Source organism: Cheilinus undulatus, linkage group 2 (genome assembly GCF_018320785.1).
Source record: "Cheilinus undulatus linkage group 2, ASM1832078v1, whole genome shotgun sequence".
In the NCBI taxonomy this organism is placed as follows: Eukaryota; Metazoa; Chordata; class Actinopteri; order Labriformes; family Labridae; genus Cheilinus; species Cheilinus undulatus.
The window spans coordinates 34,563,679-34,588,317 of NC_054866.1; the positions used below are offsets into that span (position 1 = coordinate 34,563,679).

The 24,639-nt window shown below is 38.3% G+C and overlaps 1 protein-coding gene across 1 annotated transcript in view; it reads right to left on the minus strand.

Annotated features, from left to right (window-relative positions):
• Window positions 1–24,639, minus strand: part of esamb (endothelial cell adhesion molecule b) — an 89,856-nt gene that overhangs the window by 13,087 nt on the left and 52,130 nt on the right. The window contains exons 2-4 of the mRNA XM_041809652.1: window positions 8,277–8,422; window positions 3,796–3,997; window positions 3,205–3,360 (exon numbers count right to left, since the gene is read on the minus strand). Of these exons, the coding sequence (XP_041665586.1) occupies window positions 3,205–3,360; window positions 3,796–3,997; window positions 8,277–8,422 (504 nt within the window). The remainder of the gene's footprint in view (window positions 1–3,204; window positions 3,361–3,795; window positions 3,998–8,276; window positions 8,423–24,639) is intronic.

Genomic DNA, 24,639 nt, shown 5'->3' on the forward strand with positions numbered 1-24,639 from the left:
GGGTCACGGTTTAGTACAGTAAACTTTGTGTTTCCAGAGCCATTGTCCACCCAGCCTTGAATGGACATAGCCTCTTTTTTTGAGATTTAGATCATCTGACTCAATTCAGTAATTAAGGATGGTCTCTCACCTCCAAAATGACTCTTTATTTGGTACCATTTTGGCATTTATGTTGCTATTAAATAACAACAAAAATGGAGAAAAACTTGTTATCTGTAATTCAGTTGTTATTTCAGTGCAGTATCTCACAATGTTAATCTGTTTAATATTCCATCACTGTTTCTTTTAAATGCAGTTTTATGATAAAATAAGGTAGAGAAGTTGCTTAGCTTAATACAAAACATGCATGGGGAGTGAAGATGCTTTTGACCAATCAACAGACTGCAGTGAGAGTAGCTCCACTCTTTAGGTTCAGACAGGTACCCCAGCAGAAGGCTGCCAAGAGAATAGTATGGTACAGATCAGTTAGCTTGGTATTTTTCCCAACTTTTGACCGTGGAAACACAAATAACAGCATACTGTTCCAAACTGAACTGAATCAGACTTATTTACATGTCTTCCCACTGAGCCTGCAAGACATAACTGGATAAGCACTGACGTTCAGTTGAATAGTCTATTGCAGCTACTTCATTAAGTGTTTAATTACTTAGTCTATTTGTTTTAAGGAGGAGAAGACTCAGTGGATAATACAGCACCCAGTAAAATCACTTCATAAGACAGTCATGTTGATAACACTGACCTTAAAACAAGCACAGCACCTACAAACAAGCTGAGCTAACATCAGCAGCAGTGCAGCTCTATGTCCCTCCTGCTGTCTTGTCCCACAAATGATGAATTGCCTATAATCTGTATTTCTTTGGCTCTCAAAACACACTTAATGTTACTGTCAGCTATGGTGCATCCATGATAACAGCAAATATCTAAATCATGTCTTCATAGCACAGCTTGATATGTCTGCTGTTTTGGAGCAGGAAAGAAGAAATGATTTAAGGCAAAAGAAGTCAATTTTGGGGGGCGCTTACAGATTTCTGAGTGTTAAAATGCTGCATCAAGCTTTTATGTTTGACTATTTAAACCATTATCAGCTCTGAATTTTGATATTTTCATCTTCAATGGAGTAGCTCTTTATGATTCCCCTAACATTTAAATTACTTTTTTATTTATCTGCCTTAAACTAACTTTTCATGTACCTTTGAGTTCACCCTTTCACTAAACAGGCTGGTTTGGCTCCTGTCTCTTTAAGGCCACCCTTCACAAAAACCTCTCTCTCATGATTGGCTGATTTTCAGGAAGTTTCAGGAAGTTTGTGAGCTTAACTTCCTGAGTCTGAAGGAAAACTACACCTACAAGGTAGGATAATTCCACAAAGTGAAAACTGTCTGCTCAAAAAGTGCCTGAAACCTGAAGCTAACTGAAAAATGGAAATGAACAAGAGGAACAGGGCGGCAAGAGAGACTACAGCTAGATGTCTGGCTGGTAAATATCACACTCAATTCCTGCTTTTTGAGTGACACTACAGTGGATTAACTCTGACTGATATGAAAATAAACTAGCTATTAATAAAAGCCAACAGAAACTGGATGAGTGCCTCAAACTAATGTGTAAATATCTCACTACACAGTAGGTAATTAAATGCTGGAGCAGAGTGAATATTACTACTAAAGCAGACTGACTCGCATGCCTTTGAGCATACTAGGGATGTTGCTGTGCAAATAATTTCAAATGGCAATCAAATGCAAATTTAGAGTAAAAGTTGTCTAAAACAAATAGATCTCAGTGTTTTTTACATGGTTCTATAAGTTGTTCTTTGCTCTGCCCCTCTAATGCTACAATGATACAAAATTACTGAGCAATTCATCTCAGTGCAGTCAGACATTAGCCAATATCACTGTCTTCATTGAAAGTTAACAGCCAGCTACATACTGTGTTTTTGTTCATTGTGAGGTAAATTTCCCAAATCTTTCAACCACGGTGGCCTAAGGGTCATTTAAAGTATCATAATAGAAAGATTTGTACCAGAAAACAATACATTTAACCCCAAACTTGTGTCTCTCTGTTCTGGCACAGAGCAGGGCAGCTGTGCTCTGATGGGAAGTTATTTTTTTATTTGAGAGGATTGTATTTCTCATGAGTGGGCGTGGCTTTGGCTCATTTAACTGACATGCCCCACCATCATAGAGCAGATTTTACTGCCTCTTATACCATGTTTTTGAAGTTTAATTCTATAAACTTAGAGATGTTTTTCATTGCTGAAATTTGGCCTGGTATTTCATAATACAGTGGCCTGTCATACAACAAACCTAAAAAGATTTTTTTTAATCACTTTACAGGGACTTTAACAGTGCTGGCACCATCAGCCTTTGATTCTCTTACAGGTTAGAAGGGAATTGGAGCCATTAACCAGAACGACAGTTGGCTCTTTACAGCTCAGACATTACAACAGATCAGCATCACAAGTCTGTATCATTAAAAATGTTCATAATTAGTTTAACCTGCGTGGTGTTGACCTGTAAAAGTGACATCACTTTGGGTGCTGATTTAGCTCAGCTAGTAGAGCAGGTGCTGACATACAGAGGTTACAGTTCTTGACACAATGGCTCAAGGATTGATTCCTGATCCTGATGCTTTTTTGGTGCATGTGTTCCCCTCACTCTCTCCATATATGTTCTGTTGTTGTTCAGCTATCCTATCAAGAAAAGGCAAAAAGCCTTTATAAACTGACAAGTCATCATTTAGTGAGCCAACTGCGCACATCCTAAGTACATACCTTTACAATAACAATAGTAGTTTGACTTTAAGTGAAACCATTGGTAGCATAAGTAGAAAATACCACCATGAAGTTGTTAGGTTAAGCCAGGTTTCAGAGCACTTTGAAAGTCCTATTCTTGCATGTAGGGATATTTTTATTCAAATTTACTTTATCATATTGCTAACGTATAACACTGCAGCATTCTGCATCTAAAAGAAAAAAGAACATTAGGATTACAGTAATAAAATGATGAATTACATTTTTGAAGGCTGGAATCATCACAAACATCTGTTATTTAGTTAACCTGAAAGTAAATCAAACCAGAAGCAAATAAAAGCAAAGCTGTCAATAAATATAGATAGTACCCCTTGGAAAAAGTGAGAAAATATGTTTATTTTTCCCCTGTAACATGGATTAACCGACAGTTTCAGTATTATGTAATCAAAAGCACTCACTCTGCATGGGGGAGAAAAAGACCTCGGACACTGGTGCAGCCTTGGTCCACTTGTACTGGGGGACTGGTTTTCCATAAGCGGACTGACAGCTCAGAGTCACGTTGCCCTCCACCACTGGACTCCCTGTCATAGTGCATACTGGTGGAGACGGAGGGACTACAGACAGACAGACACACAGGCAGTGTGTTAGTCAACACATGTAGGATAAGAAGATGGGATCAGTGACCCTCTGACCTTATGCATTCTCCTTTAATCCACTGCTAACAAAGCCAAGATCATACAAGTTAGAAAATGTTTTGACGCCCCCTGCCCGCCCCGCCCTCTCTGTTTCCATCTGCTGCTTCATTGGTGACATTATGACCCCAGAGCTCACTGATTCCCTCGACAGCAGATGAGTTTTATTTCATCTTAGCCATCACTCACATATGATTTTAGAATTCTGGTCGAAAAATCCTTCAAAGAGTTTGTAGCATTTACTTAGGCTGTTTTTTTTTTTATTCAAATCCAATCCGAGGGAACATGTGAGCATCGTGGTTGGCTCGTCTGATTTAACCTAACCTTTGAAATCGCTTCGATGCTGTGATGCATTACCTTTGACATTAAGGCTCATCTCTCCTGAAATGCTAAGACCTTTAGGAACGATGACACTGCAGAAGTAGCGTCCAGTGTCCGACTCCTGGGTGTTGTTGATGTAGATGGAGATGTTGGCCGAGGGCATGGCCATACTGAAGCCCACTCTTTTGGTGAACTCATTCTGGCTGTACCCGACCTCACCTGAGCTGAAGTTTATCACCTGAAAGAAGAAAGCACTCTGTGTTAAACAGAAGTAAACTCTTATCAAAGCATTTATCAGTAATGTGTGTTTAGCCCAACTATTTTGAATCTTTTTTTTGTTGAAAAGCCATCCAGTTATGGAAATAAAGCTCTATATTTTCAATGTATTTTGCTGCCGGTGGGCACACTGATGCTGGATCCATATCATCGGCAATTCTGGAAACTCAGTTCTGAATTGTTGCTGTATTTGCTGTATCAGACTCCTCATTCGCTTTAATGGATCAACGAATCAATGAATACGTCATGCCATTCTGATCTGAAAAAACTTTATTTTAAATTTAAATTTAAATGTGACTTGTGCCATTCTGTCATGAGAAAACAGATCTTGGTTTAAAAAAATCCAATCCAATCAATCAATCAATCAATCAATCAATCAATCAATCAATCAATCTTTGTTTGTATAGTGCCAATTCATAACCAAAGTTATCTCAGGACAGTTTACAAAGAGTGTAGGTCTAGACTGTGCTCAGCACAGTGATGAGCTCAGCACTAGAAGTATTCATTCCCATTTCAGTAGTGAGAAAGAAATTAACTTTAAGGGTTAGGAATCTTGAGCAGACTCGTGTTGATAGCCATCTGACAAAGATGTGGTGTGGTTGAAAAGGTTTGGGAGAAAAACAGGAAAAGGAGAGGGACAAGAGAAACAACAAAACAACTAATGGAAGACAAATTTCTGTCTCTCATGGCTATAAACTTATCTCCCTTTTTTGTTGGATAAGGCTATAATGTCAAAAATACTGGTAGCAATCTGTGAAGAATTGGCAATAACATCCATGTCTGATAGAGAGCTGAACAATGCAATTCAGGTCACTTTGGCCTGCAGTGTAAAAGGAGCCTATGTGACTCTAATTGGATTATTTCAGGGGCAATTCAAACAGTCGCTTGAAATCTTATCTTTTTAAATCAGATTTGGACTTAAACTTGCCATTAAACATTATTTTTGCCCTTTCAGATACTAAGTTGACTGCAAATAATAGATGCGTCCACACTATTAATTGACTATGTCCTCCAATGTCATCATAAACATTCATTTTTAATGGAAACACTGATATAAGGTGCTTAACAAATTTATTAGACAACCTGTCATATTTGTCTCAGAGACCATCCAGCATCATGAAGTGCTTTAATGCAAACTCTTTCATTTTCAGTGAGCTCTCCACGTTTTACCATTTTGAACAGGAATGAGGGATTTCAAACTGAATTCACCTTTTTATACTCAAATTTGAGCCGGCTTACTGGGCTTCTCTGAGAAGTCAGAAATTAATCAAGCATAATATTCAACCACTAAAACTCATTTTTCTGTTCAGGAATGCAAGTAAATAACTATAATTTGACATATTAATCAAGAAATATTAATGTGCTTTACTATTTTTTGTGAATCAGTCATTTGAAAATTCACGGATAACAATAAAAAAAATATTTTAACATTAAAAATATCATTTGGTTGAAGAGCTTCTACATATTGGTGTATTAACCATTGCAGAAACATAAAAAATGATTTTGGTAATTACCAATGCTGTTAATTTAGGGCAGCTGTGGCATAAACCTTAATGGGGAGCCTGCTTCTTTCTTTACTTTCTTTCTTTTTTTTTTTAACCCCTTTTTGTTGTTCTACACATAAAATGCCAAATGGTACCTGATGAAGAGCTGTTTGGGAGCTAAACACACTACTTCTGAGAGCTCGCTCTTTTATAAGAATAACTGGAGCTGGCTCCCATTAGAGAGCTTGCTTCTTTCTTTACTTTCTTTCTTTTTGAACCCCCTTTTTTGTTGTTTCAAAGAAATAAAATGCCAAATGGTACCAAGTGAAGAGTTGTATGTGAGCTGAGCGCACCACTTCTTAGGGGCTGGCTCTTTTATGAGAATAACTGGAGCTGGCTCTAGTTCGGGAGCCTGCTTCTTTCTTTACTGTCTTTCTTTTTTTAAAACCCCTTTTTTTTTGTTAAAAAAAAAAACAAAAAAATAAATGGCACCAAATGAAGAGCCCCTATATATAGTCTTATTACTGAGATAAGCTGTGCGATCCAAAACTCTGAAAAGTGCTGGAATTCTTGCCACTATGAACGAGGCATGTTTTTCGTTGGGTGAACAAAGCTTGTTGATGATCTTAGATTACTTCAGTTGATGGTTCAGTCTTTAATAGGAATGCACAATGTTATAAGCATGATATTGGTATTGTCAGATAATAGCTGGAATGTTAAATATCAGTATCAACTGCAGGGATGCAAAGTAACTAATTACATTTACTCAAAAAGCTTTTTTCTGTACTTGTTCTTTTTTGAGTACTTTTTCAAGTACTGGTAGGGGGTAGTATTGTACTTCACTGCATTATAAAAAGCATCAAGTATTGAGTAAAAAACAAAAATCCTAAAAGCCAAAATGAGGAGGTCCAAGCTTTCTGCCAGCAACATGAAACTTCTCAGTAGTTTGCCCTAGACAACACAGGACAGTCAGTAGTACATTGCAAGAGAATGACTGCACATTTGATTGCAAAACAGCTGTTGCATTTCACTTAAAGTTAGAGCAAACTTAAGCATCATATTTTACTGTACAAGCTCCTTTTGGTATCCTTACTTATGTACTTAAACTTAACTTTGAATGGCCTACTTTTTACTTTTACTTAAGATGATTTATAGACTTATTCTTTTACTTTTACTTACATCAATTTTATCCAAAGTAACTGTACTTGTACTTGAGTATGACAGTATTGTACTTTATCCACCTCTAAACAGCAGATATGAACATTTCTGCCAATATTTACAGCTGAAATTGTCCATACATATCAGCAGCATATATCAACCTTCAATATCAACAAAATGCACGACTGCATCGTCAGGTATAGTAGGTGGTTGCCTAGAGAGGAACACTAAAGAGGGCCCACCTTGAGCCCTGAACATTTTTGATGAAAACCCAAATGTAAAAAAACCTACCAGACTGTCCCTGGTTACTCTCTCCATTCTTTGCAGAGGAGACACTTTATGTTCTTAACAATAAAAAAAGTGAAAAAAAAGGTGAATGAGTTTGGAAATACTGATATATTGGATACCAGCAAAAATCGAATAACTTGCATCCTCAGTCTTTAATAGGGATTTAAGATATATACAATACACATAGCATTTACCACCACAAAAATGGATGTTAATCCATGTTAATGCAAATCTTGTATAAAGTATGACTTTATATGTGGAGTCATAAAGTCAGGAGTCTGATACAGGCCACATTTGAAAGAATGATGAGAACAGACAAAAAATGTGATATGAGCAAACACATCTGAACTGAGCATGAAGGCTGTGGTGTGGATGCAGCCTTGAATGTTTAGATTAACCATATACCAGAAATCAGCGTCCTTCATAAAGATAATCCTGGCATGTACAGATGGTGGATGTTAAATTTAGGCTTATTTTCTCTTTGAGATAAGCTCACAGGCACAGGACAGTTTAGATTATATTAATCATGCAAAGATCCTACACACTCTAACACACACATGCACTGCATATGTACACTATCATGCATGCTACATATAAGAGGTGCAGGAAAAGGAGAGATGAAATTTCATTAATGGCTTCCTTCTGCTGTGAATGAGACATCAGCAGTGGTGTTGGAAATAATCCTAATCTCTGCAGATCATCTTTTTTTACTTTAGATGTGAATAGATGAATCTCTAGGAATGGTACATGTCATGCAATACAAAAAATGCTCACTTAATCTTGCATATGTTCAGAGGTCATGGAGGCTGCATATGTATGACGTTTATCTGGTTTACCAATAAGATTTCCCAGATAATTTTAAATCCATACAGTTATTAAAAGGTAACTTCAAAAGAGTTTTCTGTTAATTTTCTCATAAATTCAGCTTTTAAATTGTCAAAATTGGTAAAAATATCAGCTCAGTCCCATGGTAGTGGATCTAAATGCTCTATGTCATCCAAACGATATTAAAATGTAATATTTGAAATAATGTAAAACAGAAAAAAGCAAAAAATCTCCACATATATGAAGCTGGATCCAGAAAAGTTTTGAATATATTTTCTAGAAAAACAGGAAGCTATTAACCCTTCATCACAGCAGCAGCTCATTCATTCATTGAACTCCGATATCTACCACTTTCACTACAGCAGTACAGTGTAAGGATCAGCAGACATAAAGTACTTTACTTTAATCCCTTTACGCTCTCAATTGTATATACGCTAGAGGTCAGAACACGGTCAAACCCATCATTTCTGATTTCAACCCTCTCACCTGCTTGGATTCATTTCCTGTGAAATGCCAGACCACAGTGTTTTTAGAGATGTCTGAGTTGGGACTGTACCAGGCGTGTAAGACCACCATCTGGCCCTTCACCACCTCCATCTCTCCTCGGGGGATCTCCACCTTGTGGGTGTCACCTGAAACAACAGCACAGAGCAGCAGGGAAAGGGTTAATCACAGATTTAAGAAGCAGAGATAGAGTTTAAAGTGTCCACAAGTATTAGCTAATCCCATTTATACGCATTAACACACCACTGACTCAGCAGTGGGAGCAATTTGGGGTTGAGTGGCTAGAGGGAGGATATGTGACTCCATCGAATCCCCAGCTTTTGACCTCTGCTCCACAACTGTCCCAGTAGCATGAGTAGCACCCAAACATCCTCAAAATTAAAATGTATTACTCAAATTATAACAAAACAGGTAAAAGTGATATTTTGTTTTCTTTTTATCAGAAAATTAAAATAATGAATCATATTCAGTCAGAATGGATTTTAATCTAACTTCTTTTTAAAATGTTGAAAATTGTAAAATAAAAAATCATTATAAAAATTGGTCTTGAAATCAATATCTTGACACATACTGTGAGCTTACTGTGTTTTTGAATGCATGTAATAGTAGTCTTTCATGATTTCTGTAGTTTTTTGTAGATTTATTGACTTTGTTTTTTCATGCATCCAGGTCCAATGTTGGATAAACTCAATATCATATTTTGACCATTTTAACTGTTAACTATTGTGTCCTTGATTGATGACACAATGTTAATGGTGTGTGAAAACAGAAAGAGAAAAATATCGGCAGCTATTTTAAGGTGAAATTAATTCCTTTTAAACAGTGGCTCTCAACTGGTGGGTCCGGACCCAAAGGTGGGTCGCAGAGCTATTTCCAGTGGGTCATGAATGTGCGCCTGGAATCAAAGGATGCTACAAAACTTTATGATGTACAGAAGTGAATCGATACTTTAATGACATCATCTATAAAGGGAGAAGACAGAATGTTTGTGAAGCTGGGGATGTTGGGGGCTTTTTCTTTTTTTTTTCATTTTTTGTCAATTATTTATCCACAGATGTCAACTTTTGGAAGTGTGCAGAATTGGGGAGAGAATTTCAGTCATTTACACAAGATTTGACCTGATTTATCTCCTTTTCTTGGAATATAAAAGCTAGTTTTCCCAAGAAAAGTAAGCCACTGCTGAAGAATTTGTAGAGTTCCATCAATCTTTAAAAAAAAAAAAAAAAAAAAAAAGTGTATGTATGCCCTACTGTAACTAAATGCTTTTTCAGGTATATTTATTTTTTCCCGTTCTTTATTTAAATCAGATTGTATTCCATCTTAGGTCCAAACTGCAGCATTCTTCATTAAATACATTCATGTTGAAATTCTTTGAAATTTAGGTCATAATTTCTCACAAGGAGGTGGTGATGACACTCAACCAGCTGAGAACCACTGCTTTCAAACACTCTGTTATTGTTTTGCTGGTATACAAACAGGAGTCAATTTCATTTGAGTTTCACAAAGTAGTTCCTGAAGTTCAAATTCTGGCATTTTGACAACTCTACATCTTATTCTAGGATGATTTATAGTGAGAGAAAAAAGACTACATTTCATCTTTTTTCATACTTTGCAGGTTTCTATTTGCATAAGCAAGCCCATGACAAATGATTTAACCCAATATGACTTTGGGTTTTAAAGTATTATGAGTTCAAGAGTAGATGAGTTCAGTGGTAAAGCTTTAAAGAACAGAAAATTCAAAAATAAACCAAAGCTGATCTATTGAATCAAAAGGCAAAGACAGACTTAGTGAGAGAGATTAAGGTGCATGGATTACAGAGAAATAAGAACCTTAATCATGCAGACTTTAAGGACTTTGTTGCTCCTGTAGTATGTAAAGACCAAGTCTTGCTCAGAGATATCAAGAAAAAGCAAAGCAACTTTCTAAAAAAGCAACAACATATGCATAAAAGAAAAGAAAAGGTAGATGAAAGGAGGAGGTCAAACTCACAGGGTGCCCAGTCACCTGAACCAGACAGCTGGAGCTTGATCAGCCGATCCAAGCACTCGTTTTCCACCTGGGTCTCCAGTTTGACTACTGGTTTAAAAAACACTCATGCAAAGAAAAAGGTATTCCTGCTGCTAGATCCTTGCAGCAACACTGGCAAAAGTATTCCTCATATGCCCCAACGGAGGGACGGAGAACACACAGAATGAGCGTTACTGTGATCCATGGACCAGCAGCTAAAATCTCCACATCTGTTCAGCACGGCACGCCTTCCTTCTTTTGCAGCGTGTGTAGAAGTAGGAGAATTAGGTGATAGCTGGTGGGGGGGCTGAGCTGCAGGGGGTAAACTGACCTAGAGGAGAAAAGCGTGCGTCTGTGTGTGAGGGATGGAGATTTTAAGCAAAAGGCAGAAAGAATGAGAGAGAGAGAGAGAGAGAGAGAGAGAGAGAGAGAGAGAGAGAGAGAGAGAGAGAGGCTTGTTTTCACGTTTTATACTTTTGCTGCTGACACACTATTTCTCACGGGACCACATGCCCCCATCCGCTGTGTTGTTCCTGTCCCTTAATTTCTGAATCTCTGGATCTGGTAAGTCCGGCCGAGTAATCCTCAAACAATCCAGGATGCAATCCTCTCACCTCACGTGAGCCAAACGAGCTCAGCTGGACATGGATATGATCTGACACACATGGTTACTTCACCCAGCAACGCTGCTGTCACTGCCACTATCATCATCATCATCATCAACACAGACAGCATGCTCTCTCTAAATGACGATTAGCAGATCGCTTTGCTTTACATTTAATCATTCATATCATGCAAACTCTGATGAGCATGGAGGAGATGGAAATCAGGCAGTCGACGTTTGCAAAAAGATGCATAGTGACACATTTAATGGAGCAAATTTTTAAAAAGGAGCATCTCAAGACAGTAAACACCTTGATTTAACTGGAAAATCATATCAGTGGTGCTTAAACTGAATGATACACTTCAGAGCTTCCTTTAAAGTTCAGTCATATGAGTCTCTCTTTTAACAAAACTGCACTCAGACACCAGATGGTGTTGTGATGTGGGTTCACAGTGGACCAGAAATACACAAGGAGAAACCACAGCAACTACAATATGAGAGAGATGATTTCTTTCTGTTGTCTGATGATGTCATTGCCCTTTTAGTTCAAGCATGGGACAGCTGTGTACCAAATGGCAAAACAAGGACAGAGATTTCAATCAAATTTGGGCAAAGCTGATCCTACACTGGAGCAGGGAATACATGTTTGCAGACAAAAGACAAAAGATGCAAATATGATTTGCTAATTGATGGATTTAGGACATCACGGTCAGACTTAAATCACAGCAGCTCCTATTATAACACCAAGACAGGATACATTTATCTATTCATTTTAACTGACATTTCAAACCCTAAATAGATAATAAAAGCCTTAAATATGCTTTGGAGATTAAGCGCCATTTTTAATTTTACCATTGAATAGTGTACAAAAGAGTGCGTCAGTCCAACTTTATGAAAATGTGAGACTCTGTATCTGCTGTGTGATTGTTAAAATCTCCTATTCAATGGTTAAGGTCAGAGTAATTTTGTCAGAATGTTAGATACTTGGAAACTTTTTCATGCCATGCACTTTAAGAAATACACTATTCATTATTTTTGACATCCCATAATACTTAAAGTACAGAGGCTGTTAGAAAGCCTGTTTATTTCCCTTTTACATGATGCCACATTTGTAAGGAACATGCATTTGTGGGATGAGCAGCAGAGCTGAGTTTGTGGGCTGCGCCCATGAAAAATTTGTCAAACTGCCAAACAGCTTATTCTGCTATCAGCTCTTGTTGTTGACTTGTAGTGTTTGATGGATTGGATGACTTAAGTCTGATAAAACAAGACATATTGGCAATTTAATAATTTATTCCTTTAACAAACAGGAGTCTCTGTAGCTTGTGAAGAACCATACACAGCCACAACAGCCTGGCACCTCCTCCTCATGCTGGTCACCAACCTGGTCACACACTGCTGTGGGATGGCATCCCACTCTTCAATCTGCATTTGTTGCAAGTCAGCCAATGTGGTTGTGTTTATCACTCTGGCATGAACAGCACACCCAAGCTGATCCAAAAGTGTTCTGAGGGGTTGAGATCAGGACTGCTGGCAGGCCATTCCATCGTCTCCACTCCCAAATCCTGGGGGTAGTCTCTGATAAACCCTGCTCTGTGGGGGCAAGCATAGTTACCTTGGAGGATAGAGTTCGGTCCCAGACTGTGGAGATATGAGATTGCCACTGGTTGCAGAATCTCATCTCGATATCTCTCTGCATTGAAATTGTCTCCAATGATGACAAGCCTTGTTTTTCCAGTGAGGGAGATGCCGCCCCACACCATCACACTGCCTCCACCAAAAGATGTTACTCTATCAGTGCAGCAATCAGTGTTGTGTTCTTTGCATCTTCTCCACGCGCTATGATCAAACTGGCAGAATCTGGACCCAAGGCTGAACATAACGGTCCTCCACATGTTCAGGTTCCAGTGCACGTGTTACCAACACCAGCACAAACAGGCCTGACGGTGAAGGGCAGTCATGGCAGGGCTCCTGGCAGCCCCATCATACCAGAGATTAGCTGCGTGCAGTCTGTTCTGGATTGTCTGGGGAGAGCATCATGGGCCATATCATCCTGCAAACCTTGACTGCAAATCTGTAGAAGACAACACACGATTCCTGAGTGCTGACAAGGTGAGGAAACGGTCTTCCTGGGATGTCCTCTTATTGGCCTTTCTCTATATTTGGAACTTGGCTGTCAGTTTGGAGATGGTACCTGGGATCAATTCAAATAATGTTGCAACTTGGTTATGCAGAACACCAGGTTGAAGAGGCCCTATTTGGCCATATCAAGATCACTTAAACGTGGCATGCTGGTTCTTGGACCAGACACCTACTGAACACTGTAGCAGGAACATGCTAACAAGTCCTGACAATCAGTTGCCAATACTGCACTTCACTTTTAAAGCCAGTATCTGCTGATACTGGTGTTATAATATCATGCAACCCTGATTAAAAGTAATCAATAAATTAAAAAAAACATGGATTCTATGAAGTATTAATTATGCATACAATATCCTCGAGATAGGACCACTACTCAGTTTAAGACAAACCACCCAGTGGGGGCTTACGGGAGCACATGCTCATTTGCTATTCTAACAACATAAGCGGACAGCAGAAAATAAAGTGGAAATGTGGTTTTAGGTTGCCAATCTTATAGATATAGGCTATCTGAGAATCTCAAATATTAACTACTTTAGGTTTTGAAACTGAGAGAACAATAAATAGTGAAAACTGTAGGATCACTGTGCTCTTATGTTGATTCACCTTGAAGCCTTGTTTATGCTTATGTGTAGGTCTATGCTATAGCAACCTTCACCATTGTGAGCACCACACCATGTGGTCGTTATATTTCCTGCTTGTTTTATAGGAAACCAAGACAAGTGAAACTGAGCATACTGTGTTTAAGTTGGGGTTGACTGAGCAGGACTTAGGGTCTGCATTGTTTTGAGATGTTGTACACTTTTGTGAAGGTGCATGGGGGCTACTTGCGTAGGCCTCTGTGGTGGGTTCAGGGCTGTAGCGACCTAAGACATTGGCTATTAGCCTCAACACAGAAGCATAAATCCAGCATTATGATGAAACATTAGCTGCTTTTATAAAACACTTACATCCTAATACCTCATACCTTTATTTTAGTGATACAGTGTTAACATAAAAAAGGTCCATAGCTATTTAGAAGCTTTTGCTGTCTAACAGGTTATATTAGAGAGAATAGGATAGACATAAGCTGTTGTGACTTAGCTGTTGTTGGCTTATAGTTGATGTATATGTTTTAAAAACAGGAAATATGTCCCAGTTTTTGCCATCCGTCATCTCTTCAGCTCATGATCAATTAATAAAAATGAAATTACACTTGACCAGATATATTACATGTTTATATGCATTGCAAAACTGCAGCACAGCAGTATACCAGCATGTACGCTTCAACCTTGAGTGTGATGATGGAGATAAATGTCTGCTGTGTGGTAAAAAACAGGTTTTATTCCCGCCACATGAAAAGATGTCACACCCTGTGATGTGTATTGTGATAGATGAATGCAAAAATGCACCCCCCCCCTTCATATTTTTATATGCAGCCTTTGCAGCAAAGCCATCCATGTGGATTTGTGTGTGGCTAAGATTTACATCTATATCATCACTATCGCTCTAACAGCTGTCATCATATCTCTGTTTTTGATTCACAATGTATAGTAGATGGAAATTTACTTTTATAGACCTGATACATAATTTTCCCTCACAAATCCTGTTAGTGCAACCATTTCATTTCTGCCAGCTATTGTTTTTGCTGCCGTTCAACCAATGAAGTGACGTATGCATGCTGTAACAATTATGTAACAACACAGGCCCTGTTTGGGATTGTATCTACATGTGGGACGCCTGAAATCTCTCCTTTATAATGCTTCAAAGTGCTGTGCAGGCGTCTCATGTTGATTAATATATACATTGTGTACGTGAGACAGTCAGAGAGGATCAGGTTCTCTTTGCGTTGATGAGACTACACACTCGTTCTTCACGTGAATACAGCAGGCCAGTAATTCTGAATGATACGAGATGATGAAGTAGGATAATGCCCTCATAGTCTCCTCACTCCAGACTATTCATGTGCTTCTTGAGCAGGTTTATCCTCAGAACTATGTCATTCAATTGTTCATTAAATGGAGGAAAATCTTCTCTAATCCACGACCGTCTCCATCTGGGATATGTGTGTGTGCGAGTTTGGCTGCAGACTGGCAGATAAAAACAGTTCAAGATTTGGATATTGGTTAAAGACAACCTAAATCCTCCACAACAGGGGAGGAGAAAATTCAGAGAGAGCTGCCAATAAAAGGGATGCAGATATGATAGTATGCAGCCTCAGTAGACTCTGTCCTAATTACATTCTGCCAAAGGCGATCCTTTAGCCTAGCCACGCTTTATATCAGCTAATTGGATTCTTCTCTTTAGAGTAAACAATGTTTTTTGTTTTCCTGCAGGGCATCCTGGCTTTGAGATATTGGCAGAGTCGCAGCTGCAACAGCAATTACGACACCGGACTCGCTAAACCTGCACAAAGTGATCAGAGGAGAAGTCATGCATATCTGAGCTGGAGCACAATTAAAAGATCAGAGTAAGTCTCTTGTAGTACTGTGATCAATCTACAGGGGGCAGCAGATTCATATGATAAAACATCTAATCATAGATGGAACCACAGTGGAGATCATCATCACCACAGCAGCAAAATCTGCAAATATAAGACTAAGCGAATGAATAAATTTAGTGTAAACTGAAGCAAAAGCAAGTAAAGTGCAGTTCAAAACCACGGTCATCTAAATATAACCAAACAGGTGTCTAGTTTATGACTAAAAATACTTGTAATTTGCATGTCTAACAAGGCATCCCAGCCTAATTATGCTGTGTATGATCAAAAGGATGATAAAGTCGGTCCCTCTCGCGCTGCCCTCAGGGAGTCATGTAGGCCCGTGTGAAGATAAACTGATCCTCTTTAACCAGTCACACTTTATCTCTCTCAGTAATCTCCACTTCCACCCATGTCTCTCTCATGTGAGTCCCTCTCCGGAGCTGGAGATTATGCCCGGGCTCAGATTTACTCTCCATTTACACCTCTACAACCCCCCCTCCTTTTTCCACATTGAGACAATGTGGTGGGCCTGCCGCCTTAAATTATCAGATAATCTAAAGTGATTCAAAGCAGCACCAGCACCATCTCAAGATTAAAGGGCTGAAAACAGGCAGGAATTAAAAGGGGAGGGACACCTTTCAGTTTGAATGTAATGCTGTAGTTTACTCCTGAATCATGCAGTATAGCTACTTAATGAATTAGCTACCTGTAAAATACAAACAACATGCATACAAGCAAACCAGCAAACAATCAAAGAATACCCACTTTGATTAATTATTGATTGTGTTGGTGATTTTAAAACAAAACTTGTGTTTCCTCTAGAGAAAGCAGCAAAGTGAAGCAGGATTTCAGAGAATCCAATGAAGAAAAATGCAAAGCAACACTCCCAAACCACATCAACACACTCTGCCGTCTTACTAGTGCAAGTCCACAAGGGAGAATCCAAAAGAGGACACATGAAAATTAATTCCATTTGCATGTATTACACTTCTGAATATTCTTCAAATAGGTTGATATATCAATAAAAAACACCAGAAATACTCAAAGTCAAAGACTCCTCCTCTGTTATATATATTTTAGTTGAATATTCACATTCCCCTAACAGTTTGAGATATTCCTAACTTTTACAGCTGTAACAGGATGTATCTGTCAGCCATGACAGCAACCATGACAGAAACGAGATGTCCCATAAATGCTGGATAGGACATTAAACACTGCTACAGAAGGTAGCATGAACTACTACTGAAAGCTGCTGTTCTGTTGCTGTATCTCACTCCTGTTTTGTGCTGCTAACTTTTAATGGACCGTGATTATTCTCTGCCATTGGCTGCAACCCATCCATCAATGACAGTACCTAAGAATTCATCCCCTTTGATGTTTTATTGTTTTATTGATGTCAAAAATCAATCAAAGTCATTATAATAAGGTTTTTTTGACCCAAACAAAAAACAAAAAATCCTCTTTAATGCCAGAGTGAAAACAGATTTTATACAAAGTAATGTCAATTAAATAACGTATGTAATGTACAATAAGTGACTGCATAAATATTGACCCTCTTTAAAGTGACTGACCTAATTCTACAGAGGTCCAGCCAACTGGTCTCTCAATGAGTGAAATGGGGATCACTTGAGTGCAGTGAATGTGCCCCAAGTGATAGTAATATAAAAACACCTGTGTCTGGAAGGTCCAGTCACCAGTTAATCAGTATTCCTGGCTACCATTACACTATGAAGACAAAAGAACACTCCAAGCAACTCAGAGAAAAGGTTATTGAAAGTGTAAGTCAAGGGATGGATACATAAAAATTCCCAGGAACTGACCATCACCCAGAGTTTAGTTAAATCCATCATCAAGACATATAAGGAATATAGCACATGTGTAAATCTGCCTACATCAGGGCGCCCTCACAAACTGAGTGACCGTGCAAGAAAGAGACTAGCGAGAGAGGCCACCAAGACACCTATGACTACTCTGAAGGAGTTACAAGCTTCAGCAGCTGAAATGGGAGAGACTCTGCATTCAACAACCGTTGACCGGATTCTTCACCAAAGAGAAAGCCGCTGTTAAAGAAAATGCATTAAAACTCGACTAGAGTTGACCAAAAGGCATGAAGGAGACATCAAGTGGAAAAAAGTTCTTCAGTCCGATAAGACCAAAATGGTGCTTTCTGACTGTCAGACAAGACACCAAACACTGCAAATTACCACAAACACACCATGGAAGCACAGTTGTGGCAGCATCATGCTGTAGGGATGTTTCTCGGCAGCCGTCCTTGAAGGCTTGTAAAAGTAGAGGGTATTCAGTCTGCAAGTGAAATACGGCTTGGGAGAAGAATTATTTTCCAACAACACAACGACCCGAGGCATACAGCAAAAGTACACAGAAATGGTTTAAAGACAACAAGGTGAATGTTCTGGAGTGGTGGAGTCAAAGTCAAGACCTCAGTCCAATAGAGAATTTGTGACTAAACTTGAAAAGGGCTGTTCATGCCTGATCCCCGTACAATCTGACAAAGCTGAAGCAGTTTTGCAAAAAAACAATAAAGTAAAACTGCAGCGTCCAGATATGCAAGCTTGATTGAGATCTATCCATACAGACTCAGTGATGTGATTGAACACTGACTTTTAGAGGGTGATTATTTTGCAGTCAGGTATTTTACATTACACATTTTTATTTAATTAACATTATTTTGTAGAAATCTGTTTTCACTTTGAAAAAAAAACTTTTGTTAATGAATCCAAAGTATATTGACCATGATTGATTTATCAGAGAAAAGGGTAAAACATCCAAGCAGGTGAATTCTTTTCATAGGCACTGTATGCTGTTTATCTAATTTAGGGTTACGAGTGCATGGAGCTGATTACAGCTGCCATTGAGAGAGAGGCAGGGTGCATGCGGACTGTTCACCTGTCAATCACAGGGCTGACATGTAGAGACAGACAAAAGCCCAACTCACAGTGCCTTTTAAAGCTGTTATATTACATTCCTTTGATCACTATGATCTTCACAGAGGCATTGAGGGGGCATGGGGTGACCCAGCTCGGGAAACCTCAAGGGAACCCAGACATTTATGGGGAGATCATCTACACAAAACGGCTCTGATTGATGGGGATTCGAATCAGGGTGCTTCTTGCTGGGGGGGTGACAGCGCTAACCACTGCATCACCATGCAACCCTGCAATTTTTTTTTCCAAGTTTTTTTTTTAACATCTTTCAGGTCGCTTTATGAATTTTATTTGCTCCTGTCAACCTTCCCTGAATTTTTTCCTCTTGAAGCCAAATTTCTGTAGACTGCATATTCCTCTTTTTGGAGGTTTATGAATGCATGCATATCTGCCAAAATGTTGTGAATCATCAAATAACTGCCACAGAAACAGAATAATAGAAATCAGATAACTCTAGACAGAGCAGATATGATAAAGTATTCAGGCATGTCTCAAAGAGGCATGAAACGTAAGATCTCCCATCAGTAAAAATACGACTTTAACAATATCTTATGTGGTCAAATTTTGAATGTATGATTTTTTTAAAGGATCTGTGGAAACCTGGTATGCATCTTCAATGGATAGTTCTGTTTCTGCTTAGTAACAGTCCAGCAAACAAAAAGTGCATGAAATAAAGCCGTTTACTGAAAACCCGAGCCGAGCTTGAATCTGTGTCAGAGCGGTGATAACAAAGTTTCTAAAATGACCCTACAAACTCACAGCCATGCAAGAACAGACACCATCATATAAATAATTGAAGCATCAGATTTCTCTTCCTCATTATAATCATTCATTAGTCTGGCTGGTTAACAAGTTTGAATGACCTTGAGTTTTACTTCTAACTAAAAACTGATTGCAGATTGTTCCAAAGGACCAACATTATGGATAAGGAGAAAGAAATCGAGGTTATCGTCTGACTTTTTGACAGACAGGGGAGGGGAGGAATGTGGGACAACAAAATAGCCTTGTTGATGTGAAACTGCATATTGGACTGACCCCACAGGCTTCAAACAGATGGCCCTTCAATAATAAATATTAGAGAAAGGCTCCTTTAAATTGGATTACATTAGTGTAATCTTTGCAGCTATTTTAAACCATTTGGAGTGTGCTATCTCATCACAGTCGCTTTTAATCCCTCTTAACTTTTGATTGTGTTCAAATTGATTCGCCTCACACAAATGGCCCCAAACCATCAAAACCATCCTCCTTTTCTCAGTGTTAGCTCACTGTTACGTGTGCAAAATCTCCCTTCAATATGCACAAAAAATGCACATGTGAAGCTTGGAAAATACAGGCTCAGACAAAAAAAAGTGGAATTGTTTCTATATTTGTCTTAAAGTAACACCTAAAGGCCCCAGCTAATGAACTACCCACATCATGACAGACAAACTGCAGCTTCAAAAAGAACTGAAACAACCACACCTGATTCAAGGGGGGAAATTCATAACATACAAGGGATAAATGTTAATTATGCCACCATTACACTCACTTTGAGAGATTTAATAATGAATTAATAGAAAGCTTGTATTTTTAAGGGCTAAGCTCAAACAGCACAAAGAAAAAAATGCACAAGAGCTGGATAATCAGCAGTAAAATGAAACAACTGAAAGAAAACAGGCTCTGAGTTGGAGGTCATAACAACAATCACTTACCTCGAATTGTTCCTCATGTTCATAATGATCATTTGGAGTTCATAACCAAATAATTCTCTGATGTAAGTGATGGGGAGACAAAGTTAATGGCCTCATTCTGCTTCAGCAGTCTGAGGAGAGGAACATCCAAAGGTCTGTCTGCTGTTTTCAGCAGTTAAAATAGCAAACTATAAATCTGCTGAACGCAAATTAAAGTACTTCTTTATCTTGACTTTTAGAATGACTTAGAGCTGGGGGAAACAAAATATTGAACACTGTTCAGAAATATGTAGGAGTGCATGTACCAAATGAGTCACTGAAGTAACCTAGTTCAAGTTGACAATCAAGCTAAGTAGTTCTCTCAATAAACTGTTCTTTTTTTAATGCTTTTACTTTGTAGTTTACACTGTCTTAGGCAGAGGAAACTTAGCTTCCTGGTTGGATAAAAGCTTGCTTTTTTACACATTTATTTAGGTAGGCAACCACATGTGAATCACCAAAGAGCTAAAGAGAGTGATAAAAAGTTAAGCGTCTGACAGCAACAGAGTGCAGATTACTTTTGAATTGTCCACTGAGCTACTTCTATCTGTGAGGGTTTTTTTAAGTGAAAAGAGACATTCAAAGGAGCAGCGGTGTCCTTATTTCCCATTAATGAGGAAGTACGGAAGATGCCAGGGTGAGTGGTTTGGCTTCTGCCTTTCAGCACAGGACCCCAAAAGTGAAGGTGCCAGAGACCGGGGACCCCCACTGTACCTGAGGGTGGATGACACATAGTTGAACACAGCTGTGCAAATTCAAGAATAGGCAAGTGCAGACTTAGATTTTAAGGATTTTTAAAACAATGATTTCAAAATACATCTCAACAAATGAAATGAAAATGTTTGTTTTACATTCATCTAATTTAATGTATATACAGTGCTTAACAAATTTATTAGACCACCACCCAAAGTAAGGTTTATGCCACAGCTACCCTAAATTAACAGCATTGGTAATTACCAAAGTCATTAGTTATGTTTCTGCAATGGTTAATACACCAATATGTAGAAACTCTTTAATCCAAATGATATATTCAATGCTAAAATATAATTATTATTGTTATCCATGAATTTTCAAATTTACTGATTTACAAAAAAACTGAAAAGCACATTAATATTTCTTGATTAAAATGTCAAACTATAGTTATTTACTGTCATTCCTGAACAGAAAAATTCGTTTTAATGGTTGAATGTTACGCTTGATGAATTTCTGACTTCTCAGAGAAGCCCAGTGAGCCGGCTCAAATTTGGGTATAAAAAGGTGAATTCAGTTTGAAATTCCTCATTCCTGTTCAAAAATGGTAAAACATGGAAAGCTCACTGAAAATGACAGAGTCCGCATTAAAGCACTTCATGATGCTGGATGGTCTCTGAGTCAAATACGACAGGTGGTCTAATAAATTTGTTAAGCACTGTATTTTAATAGAAATGGGTGGATTAAGAAATTTTCCAACACAACCATCAAAGATTCAGCTGTGCAGACACCTCCCCGACATGAAAAAAGCCATTTGAAATCATTTTAAAATATTCTTTGTGTTTTTAGAAGGCATCTGGTGCCCCCCTCTCAGTGTCTCGGAGCCCCTAACTGTGCTAAGGTAGCGCAACTGCAGCGCACAAAAAGCACATCAATTTGGGACCCTTACGCCATCGTGGTTGAAGATAACATCCTTAGTTAATCGGTTTCTTTGTACTGTGATTACATAACAGATTGATTAAAAATAAAAAAAGGAACTTTAAAAAAAAAAAATGTTACTCACATACCACATAACTACAAAAGCATTGTGATTTACTCAATTTTCCAACTGGTTCTCTTCTTAAGATCTTGACATATTCATCTTGTTATTACAGACACACTAAACTTGTGATCCAGTACCTGTCACAGTATCATGGATACCTATCATGATACTGGAATCACAGCACAATTTTCCCATTCTGGGAAAATGCACAAGACTAGAATAAGTTTACGAATAAACAAGATTCTTTTATTGCATTTCTATGACGAGCCATAAGCAGATGATGCCCTCTGCTGGTTAAAACAATGACCTTTGCAATAAATAGTCTGTCTACTAGAGTTAAATTGTCTATATAATGGCACTCTTTTAATGATATTGTTAGGCTTCATAAAACCTCTGGTTGTTGTGTCCCTCTGCTGTTTTCTTCAACTGACTTTTCTGTCATTATCTTGATAACAAAGCTGGTTTTCCAATTCAAACAGATCCATTTATTTTGTTTTCTTGAGATACTAAAGCTTGCTTTGTCATGATAACAGGATCATTCTCTGGCATTCTAAAAACAAAAACAAAACATCAGTCTGGTTACTGTAATAGGCCAGACCACGGCGTGCCGTGCTACCCACATGCCCACATTAATGATCTGAGTTAAGTCTGTTTGTTTGGTGCTTTTGCAACTCTGCATACAAGATAAACAAGTTCAGACTTCAAGAAAACAATGGAAGTTGCTCATTATCACCAGAAACAGAGTGAAAAATGTACAGATTCATGTACAGATAAAACTGCAGCATGTTATCACCATTATGAGGTGTCCTTTTCTGGTCATCTGGTGAAGAATAAAACAAAATGTACAGATTTCTGACTACTCTATAGATTTATGACTACACATAGAGCGACAAACACTCACATACAGCACAAGCTCTCAGTTGGTCAAGTAACAATATGAAGAACTGATGCCGTTTACCCACCTTTAAGGTTGTTAGGGACTGTACTGTATTGTTTTTTTTTAAGAATCTAGGGATTTTGTTATACCTTGCATTACAACCAGCAATCAACTCAAATATCCACCCAACAATCCATCAATCCATTATCTACACCTCTTATTCCCTACAGGGTTACACGGGCTGGAGTCGATTCCAGCTGTCACTGGACAAGAGGCAGAGTCCATCCTGGACCCACTGTGAGTCAATCAAAGGACTAACATGAAGAGACAAGCAATTAGGCACAATCACACTCACACCTATGGACAATTTAGAGTTATCCATGAACCTTACAGCATGTTCTTGGACGGTGGGGGGGAAGCTGTAGGACCCAGAGAGAACCCACAAATATATAGGGGAGGAACATACAGACACTTGGGTGGTAGGAGTTGCAGAGGGGGTCACTGCATCTCACCTCATTATATAGGTTTATTTGTTATGTTTCTCCTCTTCTGATAGAATTCATCAGCAGTACACTGTATACAGACACTCAAATAACATCACTTGCCCTTTGAAATGTTTCACTTGATGACTAACTATCAAAGGATGACCAACACAATAATAGATAGATTTGCAAATGCAAAACAAGGAAAGCAGGATGTTTAGTCAACTATTCCAAATGATGACTCTTGATTGTTTGTGTGATGATTGGAGCAAAACATCTCTGCTTAAAAAAGTAATAAAACGGTATTTTGACACACATTTCAGGTCAAAGAAATACTGCACCTCCTGTGATTTGAAAATTGAAGCAAGCCATATTGGGATTTAATTCAACGGGCCTTTCCACTATGTCTTTTGGCTGCGATGAGCCATAACCAAGCCATGCTAATTTACTTTTCTATCACCAGGCAGCACCCAAGGTCCTGCTCTATAGCAAAGTAAAGCATGCAGTTCTCATTGCCCAATCTTCTTCTGCTATCCTAAAGACCCATAAATCACTAATCAGGCTTTTTTTATCATTGAAAGAGAGAGAGAGAGAGAGCGAGAGAGAGAGAGAGAGAGAGAGAGAGAGCAACAGAGAGAATGTTTGAATTTTTCTTTAAAACAATATAAAGCACAACATTTTAGATTCAGCTGAAGCTAACATAGCAACACTAGCTACACAGTAAATGTTTCTACATTAACCAATGTAGCTATGCTGGCTTTCAATTTAATGTGGGCTACATTAGCTATGTAGTTGATGTAACTACATAGCTAATGTAGTTTATTTAGCTTTAGCTTTGTAGCTTATGTATCTCGTGTAGTTTCGTTAGCTTTAGCCTTAGCTACGTAAGTTGCGTTAGAGTGTTTTCATAGGGGACAAGCTTTTTCCCAGTAAGCAGACTATTTACTCGGCTTTATTCAACATTTTGTAATCAGGTTTTGCAGCTTAAGTTTTTGACTTTTAACTTTTGGTGTCCTAATTCTTATCTTAACCTTAACCAGAAGTTAAACTGACTCTCTTTTAAAAGTTTCAGCATGTGTGCCCATTCTGTCAGAGTGGAAGTGACTTAATTTGCAAGTAGGACGTTTTTCCTGTTTTCTTTTTTTTCTTTCTTTTTTTTCTTTTTTTTCCAAATTAAACTTCATCAAAAAAATCTGCTTGTTACAATCTTGAAATAAGCATATTACAAACATTACAGACTAAGAAATATTTCCTAAATGAAACAGAATAAAGTTCAGAGGTCTAATCTGGGATTAAATAATTTATCAACCCATTTTAGAAGTAGCTACATGAATGGTGGCCTAATTTAGCTATGTTAGTTTTAGCTAATACAGCTGTGCTAGCTATTC